This window comes from Octopus bimaculoides, chromosome 16 (assembly GCF_046866305.1).
Source record: "Octopus bimaculoides isolate indiv1 chromosome 16, ASM4686630v1, whole genome shotgun sequence".
NCBI classification, from domain to species: Eukaryota; Metazoa; Mollusca; class Cephalopoda; order Octopoda; family Octopodidae; genus Octopus; species Octopus bimaculoides.
Window position 1 is genome coordinate 6,748,291 of NC_142943.1, and position 10,000 is coordinate 6,758,290.

The 10,000-nt window shown below is 38.6% G+C and overlaps 1 protein-coding gene across 1 annotated transcript in view; it reads left to right on the forward strand.

The window, feature by feature from the left end:
• The window catches only part of LOC106874793 (ras-GEF domain-containing family member 1B), a 97,011-nt gene that overhangs the window by 18,054 nt on the left and 68,957 nt on the right, over window positions 1-10,000 (forward strand). The window contains exon 2 of the mRNA XM_014922648.3: window positions 8,306-8,404. Within this exon, the coding sequence (XP_014778134.1) occupies window positions 8,306-8,404 (99 nt within the window). The remainder of the gene's footprint in view (window positions 1-8,305; window positions 8,405-10,000) is intronic.

The following is a 10,000-nucleotide window of genomic DNA, read 5'->3' on the forward strand; positions in this document are numbered from 1 at the left end:
CACGTCAGTGAAGTACAGCAAAAAAATAATAGACATAATGATAGCTGTACTAGCGAAATAAAGACGTAGTGCTGGTTGAGGTAAGAGGAGATGGTGTTAAGAAGTGGGAGGTATACCTGACTACTGTCACGTCTCCGGCATCACCATAACCGCCCGGTTGTTACCCACCCAGATTTTCGGTTAATGTCTATGTTGTAATCCTCTAATTAGTTTCGCTAAAATAACTGGTTTTTCCCCCTTTTTTTCTTTTTTCTTTTCTTCTTTAAGCTAGATGTTCTTGTCACTATGATATTTGTCGTTTATAAAAGGGGTTTATTTCCTTGTTATAATAACCGCCAAGATTGAAGAGATTAAGGGGATAACTAGATTGTATTAGGTTTGTGCAGTTTATCATTTGTTTTCAATGGTTTAGCGGGAAATTTTGGCGGGAACATATCAGGGAGAAAAATGGTAAAAAAAATAGGACCGTGTATATGTGCTTGTGACTGCTATGAACACTAAATTTCGTGACACTAATCCCAGTATTAAACTGTTAGTGATTCAAAGATATATTACTTTATCGGTTCTATGGCGAGCGGATTATGGTTAAGTGGCGGTGGCGGCGGCTGCTGCTGCTGTTTTCCTGTTATTAAAGTAGCATCGCGCTTTATTGAATGGCTTAATACCTTCTTTTCACAGTGTGCCAAGTTCAAATCTCATGTGCTGCAGTCAAGTTAATTGACTGCAATCTTCACGATTATAAAACTGAAATCATTGACGTTTTTAATGCTGGTTTGTAGTGAAGGCGGCGGCGATGGTGTTGGTGGTGATGATGTAATAATGGTAATAGTGTGGTGTTGATGGTGGTGGTAGTGGTGGCGGTGATGTGCTGACAGTTGTGTGGTGATAGGATGATGATGATGATGATGACGATGGCAATAGTGGTGATTGTAATAATGATGATGATTAGGATAGTGTTAGTCGTGGCAATAATGATGACGTCGACAATGATGACAGCCGTCTTAAGGCATATTCATATTGGGCAGTTGCCCAGAAGTCCAAGGGCCCAATTCTGATATATATATGTGTGTGTGTGTGTGCTGTAGCTTGCCTTCAATAAATAAATAATATAGGGCCTATTGCAATGATTTACCCGGGGGCTATAACACTACTTAAACAGCCCTGGATAGTGATGATGATGGTGGTGGTGGTGGTGGAGACAAGAGAACATCTAATCGATTTGTTGGTCGTGGATCACATGACTATGATATTTCTTAAGAGTTCTTTGATATGTCCAGTGTTGATCATTTGGGTTCCATCATCGAAACCACAGTGTTTATTTTATCTTCTGCTTGTTTCAGTTATTGGACTGCGGTCATGCCTCGAAGGGGTTTGGTCGAACAAACTAACCCCAATACTTATTATTTTTGCAAAGCACGGTACTTATTCGATCGGTTTTCTTTTGCTGAATCACTAAGTCACAAGGACGTAAAGAAACCAACACCGGTTGTCAAGCGTAGTTGGGGTGGGTTGGGGTTGCAAACGCACACACAAAATTTCCGTCTACCAAATCCACTCACAAGGCATTGATCGTCCTGGGGTTATAGTAGAAGAAATTTACCCAAGGTGTCACACGGTAGGACTGAACCCGGTTCGGAATCATTAACTACGCAGTTATGCTAATTTTGGCATGAGGTCAGCAGTACTTAACTAATACTTTATTTTATTACACCCCCCCCCCCAAGGAATGAACGGTAAAACTGGCCCTCAGCATGATTTGAACTCAGAACGTAAAGAACCGGAAGAAATGCTGCCAAGCATTTTTTGCCCAACGCGCTAATTATTTTGCCAGTTCGTAATATTATTAAATAAGTTACGTATCCCCTTAATTAAATAAATTTATCGTAAATAACGTTTTAGATAAGATTAGCGACTGTGCAGTAGTCCCTAATCAGCTTAGAGCATGTTGCATAGATATATCATTGATTGTCTTATAATTAAATTTATTTTCCAGCTTGTTAAACATCCGTTTCTAAATCTATTCCACATTTTCTGCTCTATTTATATAAACTTAATAAGGGAAACTATCATTTATAAAGTGGCCAATAGGCGAAGTCATTGGAGCGTTGTATTTATATACAACGCCTTGCAGTGTTTGTTCCGGCTCGCTGCACTTTGAGCTAAAACCCCCGCCGAGGTCAACTGTGTCTTTCATCCTCTTCACTGGTTGATAAAGAACCATTCGAGCATTAGTGTAGATGCTTCCTTCTTTCTTTCAGTTTCTTGAAATCGGTTGCGTTGTGCCAATGGGCCGTTGAAAAGGGCCACAAGTGAACCATTCACTGATTCTTTTTCTATTAATGAAAAACGGGTTGAACGACGGATCTTGCGACCTCTTCTCAACTATTGATGGTCCAGAACCTCTTATAATGGGCATTAATTTATCAGCAAGAACTTCAAATCCCCACGGCTGCCAGACTAGTTTACTCGACGGCCCTGTTTCACAGTATCTAGCTCAGTACTGTATTAATAAGCTTGTATCGGTTATGCGAAAGTACAAATATCTGATTTAAATATATGTTACTATTTGTTTAATTTAAAGATAACCAAATGTTCTGGAAAATCGATATTGTACATCTATATCTATCTATCTATCTATCTATTATGTTTATAAATATATATATTTGAAGAGTTTGTAGTCGAACAGGTCAGCCCTGGTACTTATTTTAAGCTTGGTACTAATTCTATCGGTCTCGAAGACGTAAACAAACCAAAGCCGGTTGTCAAGTAGTGTTCTCACACACTCACACACACAGACACATATACGACGAGCTTCTTTCAGTTTCCGTCGACCAAATCCACTCACAAGGCTTTGGCCGGCCTAAGGCTCCTAAACACCAGGTGTGCGTATTCTTTATCTTCGCCAAGGTACCACGCCGTGAGACTGAACCCGGGAGCCATGTGATTGAAAATCAATCTTATCACACAGCCACGCCTGAGATACACACACACACACACACACACACACACACATACTTATTCAATAGTATATATTATAGTTATAAGTAATAAAATGGTATTTATGTGTTTACATTATTGTGTTATTCCCATCACATGTTGTGAATAGCTACAATAAACCACTGACTTTAACAGGTATTTTCTCACCTGGAATGACTCATTCTGTGTTTCCTACCGTGCAAATTCACTGATTCGTTGTCGCCAGTTCTTAGGTGTTGTAATTTCTATTCGAATCTCTATTGTTCACGATTACCCTTTAGTGATTGAGTCATCGTTTGTTTAAACATCTTCAGATATTTCTGGGAGATACTAAACATTTTTATACATTACAGCCAAAATTGTTGCTTGTATATATGTATGTTTCTAGGCACGTATGTCACCCCCCCTCTCTCATATATATATATATATCTTTTATTTTTTACTTGTTTCAATGATTGGACTGCGGCCGTGCTGGGGCACTACCTTGAAAGAGTTTTAGTCAAATAAATCGACCTGTGTTTATATTAAAGTCTGCCATTCTATCGGGACAAAACATACACGCACGCATAGACGAGCTTCTTTCAGTTTCCATTTACCAGGTCCACTTACAAGGCATTGATCGGTTCGGGTGGCAGAGGCTATAGTAGAAGACATTTGCCCAAGGTGCCACGCAGAGCGACTGGACCCGAAATTATGTGATTGAGAGGGAAGCTTCTCTCTCTCTCTCTCACTCTTTCTCTCTCTTTCTCTCTCTCTCTCACTCTTTCTCTCTCTTTCTCTCTCTCTCTCGCTCTCTCACACACACACACACACACACACACACACATCTTTGGAAATGTAATGAAATAATGTTTATATTAGACGGAAAAAATAACTGACGACAGAAGGTGTTCTCAAATGTGTCAATGTAAGAGTGTGTTTATGTGGTATCCTGTGTGTGTGTGTGTGTGTTGCTATCTGTAACTGCGTGCATGTGTGGGTGTTTAAAAAAAGATTAGGGGAGGGGGAAGAGACGAGGGAAGATCCTTTGGTATGTACATAATTCCTGGGGCCCCCGAAAGCCTTAGAGTAGAAAATAAATGCCATAGGAGATCAGGTTTTATGTATGTGTGTGCATGTGTGGTTGTATACGTATTGGTAATTGTGTGGCTGTGTGTGTGTGTGTGTGGTATATGCATGTGTAGTTCTATATGTATGTGTAGTTGTATGTGGTTGTATATGTGTGAGTATGGTTGTAAGGCTATGCGTGTATGTAGTTGGGGGACAAGGAGGTTTATAATACAATAGAAGTGACGTTAATCTGAGGAGGAGTAGTGGTGGTGGTGGTATGGGCAGAGGCAGCAGCAGCCGCAGTAGTAGCAGTGGTTCCTGTGGAATGTTTGTGTTCCCTCTTAAGTATGTCACCCTAATTCCTCTCCCCCATTCCTCCGACTTCTCCTCTGTAATTATTAATATTATTATCATTATTATTATCCCGTGGCCAGTGTCGCTGCCGCCTCCACCAACACCTTTGGCTTTCCAACTGGAATGTTCTAAGGGCACAATATCAAGCAGTGTATAAAGGAGAAAAGGGGAAAAAATGTGTGTGTATATGTGTGTCACTATGGCTATGTGTCACTGTGTGTGTGTGTGTGTGTGGACGGCGATGCCCTTCCATTCTTTTGCACTGAGAGGAATTCGTTCCCATTTATTTAACAAATTCCTTTCTCCAACCATTTTCTTACTCCCCTACACCACTCTCTCTCTCTCCCTTTATTTTTCCCCACGTTTCTTTCTTCTCCCTCTCGAGCTCTCTTTTTCTCTCCTTATCTCTCTTTCTCTCCCTACATTTATCTATCTATCTATCTATCTATCTATCTATCTATCTATCTCTCCCTCTATCTATCTATCTATCTCTCCCTCTATCTATCTATCTCTCCCTCTATCTATCTCTATCTATCTGCCTATCTATCTTCTGTGCTTCCCCCTCTGTCCCTTTTCTTTCATCTTCCTCTTCTCCCTCGCCCCTTTACTCCCTCTTTCTCCCTTTCTTCTCACCACCCCTTCCTCCACCCCGTCTCTCTCTTCTCTGGCTACCATTGGATTTAGAAAGAAAAATACAAGAGCTGAATAATATATAACGGGGAAATTCTTCCTACATCTGCGTACATCGTGTATGTGTGTGTGTGTGTGTGTGTGTGTGCGCGCGCGCTCGCACGCGCAAATGAAAGAGAAAAATACATTTTCCTTGAAAATCTTGTTCATTCATTGAAAATTGAGACTTCACTCGTTCACTGCTATAACTACTGCCCTGTTAGGGTTTGTGTTTTACGTGTTTGGAGTAAGTGACGGGTTGTACGTCTCACTTTTGAAATGAATAGGATGTGTATATATATATATATATATATATATATGCTAGTGTTATCCGGCGTACGACTGGTAGACCCTTTGGTATATGTTTGCCAGCATGAGTTTAACATAAGGAAATATGGCATACATGTAACTAATTAAAATATATATATATATATATATATATATATAATCATCATCATCATCATCATCATCGTCGTCGTCGTTTAACGTCCGCTTTCCATGCTAGTATGGGTTGGACGATTTGACTGAGAACTGGTGAAACCAGATGGCTACACCAGGCTCCAATCTGATTTGGCAGAGCTTCTACAGCTGGATGCCCTTCCTAACGCCAACCACTTAACAAAGTACACCGGGTGTTTTCTATGTGCCCCCCCCCCCACAACATTAGTAACTCACAAGATCAAGATCCCTCAACTGAGGAAAGTGTGGGAGGTGGTTTTGTATCATGTGACGAGAGGTTAAAGTAAGGCAGAGGAACAGAAGCTGGTGTGTTGCAGAGTAGAGGAGATGGTGGCAAAGAGGTGTCGGGAAATACCATTCGTGGAACTGGAATGGGTGAATATCAGTGGACCAGAGAATTGAGCAGTGTGGAAGAGAAGGAGAAAAGGTGTGTGTTCATGAGAATGTGAGAGGCAGGTGGCAGATGGATTGAGATGCAGATGGAGGGAATCACAGTGAATGGTAAACACAAATAGTGGAAGGCTTTTAATGCCCTTCATGGATGGTTTGACAGGATCCAACCAGCCAGAGGACTGCATTGAACTCCAATATCTGTTTTAGCATAGTTACGATGATTGGATGCCCTTCCTAATAAATACAATGGGCTTCTTTCAGTTTCCATCTACCATGTCTACTTACAAGGCTTTCATTGGCCTGGAGGTATAGTAGAAAAAAACCCCCAAAAAACACTTGTCCATGGTACCACATAGTGGAACTGAACCTGAAATGTTGTGGTTGCAAAACAAACTTCTTAACCACACAGCCATGGCTGCATCTATTTTATTCTGTTTTATTATATTTTTTATCCATTTATTTTGTTATTGTAGCAATTTATTTCTTTAAAGCGTAAAATTATCAACGATTAAATAAATGTTATATTTCCATTCTGTGGCGGTCGATTGTGACCTGAGAGTATCGATTGGTATTTAAGAACCATAATCATTCCAGTTTAACTTGGTACTTTGCAGAAAAAGAAAAAGAGAGACAGAGAAAAAGTATCCCTCACACACACACACACACACTCTCTCTCTCTTACCTTCTGTCCCTCTCTCCTCCTCTCTATCCATCTATCTATCTCTTACTCTCTATCTCTCTCGACCTTGTAACTTGATGAGCGACTCAGTAATTTTGAAATATAAACCACAAAGCAAAGGTGAATCGAAAATACCACCATCACCACCACCATCATCACCACCACCATCATTACCACCATCATCACCACCACCATCATCACCACCACCATCATCACCACCACTATCATCAATCACCACCATCATCATCATCAAAAACTGCAGCAATGCTGCTACTCTTCCCCCCCCCCCTCACCTCCAACACACATCACTTTTCAGCCTTGTTTGATTGTTACAAGACTCTCCTGATTTTTAGTTATTGATTTTTTTTTGTTGTATGTGTGTGTGTGTGTGTGTGTGTGTATTTAAGGCCTTACCTGTGTGTGTGTGTATGTGTGCCTGTCTGTCTCATATTTTTAAGAGCATGTGTAGTAAGTTCATTTGGGTGTGTATATAAACTTGTTTGGCTCATATATATTTATATATATATAGGAATGTAATTAAATGTTCTGTGTGTGTATAACTTGTGTTTGTATATTTGTGTGTTTGTGTCTCCCTCACGTTTTCACATGTGTAAGGGCATGTTATGTGTGTGTATATATGTGAGTGTGCGTATATATATGTGTGTTTTAAGCATGTGCATCTAAGTGTGTGTGCTTTTTTTAAATGCATACACCTTTGTGTGCGTTTGCGTTTGCACAGATGCACCCACATGCACTTAATGTTGCAAAAGATGCAGTTTGTCAGAAACAAAGAACCAGTTAATTTAAGTGTAATTAACCATACAATTAATCGATACTATTTTGATTCTTTCAACAAAAGAACAACAGCAGCAGCAGCAGGAATAATGATAATAATAATGATGATGATGATGATAATGTTGGCACAAAGCCAGCAATTTTGTGGGAGTTTGGAAGCTGATTACACCAACTCCTGTACTTGATTGGTACTTTGTGTCTTTTTGTTTTATGGACCCCAGAGGAATGAAAAACGAAATTGGCCTCCACAGGATTTGAACTCAGAGCATAAAGGAATACCACTAACTATTTTGTCCAGGATACTAACAGTTCTGCCAGTTTGCCATCTTAATAATAATAATAATAATAATAATAATAATAATAATAATAATCATCATTTTTACTATAGGTCTTGTGCCTATACTTATAGGCTTCGTGCCTATAGTTTATATAGGCCTTTAGCATTCAGATTACCTAATCAAGCATTATCTCATAGCTTTGAGATTTTGATGATGTGATATCTTATTTTCAGAATGACATTGTAGGGTAGGTGTGAGAGACCAGATGTTAAACATGGAGTGTACTATTAGATGTTTGGTGAATAAAATGTTAAACATGTATACTGTTGAGAAAGATATAGTGGATAAAGTGAATTATGCATGTAACATACTGTTGTTGTGTATATGGTGATTATAATAAGAAACCTGCAGTGTATTGCAGTTAGATATATGCTGAATGTAGTAAATCAGACATGTTCATAGGGTGGTTAGATACATTGTGAGTGTAGTGTTTAACATATAGTGTATTATTTGATACATGGTGAATTAAACATATAGCATACTATTGTTAACATATATGTTGAATGCAGTGAATTAAACATGTAGCATAGTGTTGTTGTTAGAACTAATGGTGAATATAATGTACTAACCATTTGTTGTTGTTTATTTTCAGAAAACATGTGACCCACAGAAATTGACATTAAGTCAAATGTTTGACATGGCAGGCACAGGTTATGACGGTCCACACCTTCAATGTGTTGACGACAATGATGTAAGTAATTTTGTTTTCGATATGTCCGTAGATGATGAAAGCTTGAGTGCGTTCGTTAAGAAACTCACTTTGCAAGCATGTGCTTTGGGGGTTCAATTTCACTGCACAGTACCTTGGGCAAGTGCCTCCTACTTTATCCCCACTGGTGGTGGTAATGGTAGTTGTGGCGTTTATGTTGGTGGTTTTGCAGTGGTGGTGGTAGTGACGTTATTGTCACAGGTGATGATGATGATGATGATAACGACAGTGTATTTTGGACTACATTATCTGATGTGTCCTTCCCTGTTTCTAAGATACTACAATATAATATGATGATTTAGCTGTTGTTTCTAGCAAATTGAGTGAACCCCCACCACCACCACCTCCTTTTACAAGCTTGCTCGTTATCTTACCATCTCTACCATAAACCTGAGCACTGTAATTAGTACGGAAATTGCATCTTCAAAGAATGTACTGAAGTGAATTTCAATAGAAAGTTATATATAGAGGGCAGTTCAATCACATTCCATTACTGTGAGTCATCTGGGGGGGCGGGGGGAGATGGCGGTGCCTGTGTGCATATACCAGTGCATGCGTTTTCCCCACCCTCCACACACTTATGAATGCACATATATGTATACATATGTACAGGTACATTATGTATGAATTCATAATTATTGATTAGCTTTTAGATATAACTAGACAAGAAAGATATTTTGTACATATGCAGACACGTATCACCCAACCACACACATGCAAATGCACACACATATAAATATATATATATATACATATTTATTTATGTATGTATGTATGTATGTATGTATGAATAAAGACTTAATGTTAACTGCATATAGTACAATATATGTGTGCTTATAATACAGAAATATGTATTCATATATACATACATTTATACACACACACACACACACACACACACATGCTCACACAAGCTCACACAAGTACATGGAGTTCCTCGTATATTTTTTTATACATTTGTACACTGCTATATATATATATATATATATCTCAAAACACAAAGGTTTGTTTTATTTGATGCAAATGTACACATACACACACATGCACACGTGTACATGTGTGTGTATGCATATAAATATGTATGTGCAGTTTATCTACAATTTCATGTGTATATATATATATATATATATATTATGTATATACACACACACACACACACACACACACACACACACACACACACACACACACACACACTCAATTATATTTATATATATTAAACATGTTTGTGAACATTTAGACATGGAAAGACATATGCTGCAGAAATTGTCTCAAGAGAAAAGATTCTCATTACTGACAATATTGGAAAAAATACACTACTGGGATATGAATGACTACATCAGACTCTAGGATGCATGCATTAATTAATTCCAGCCTGACAAAATTGTGTGCATACCAGAAAATGTACCATTTGCTGTTCTAATATAAGAGCAAGCTGTTGTTTGTGACTGTGAAGGACAACTCTGTATTTTTTGTTGATGATGTTCTATGATGCAGAAATACATATGTCCTATGATGCAGAAATACATATGTCCTATAGTCCAATGACACAATCCATAGCCCAATGGTGTTTTTTAT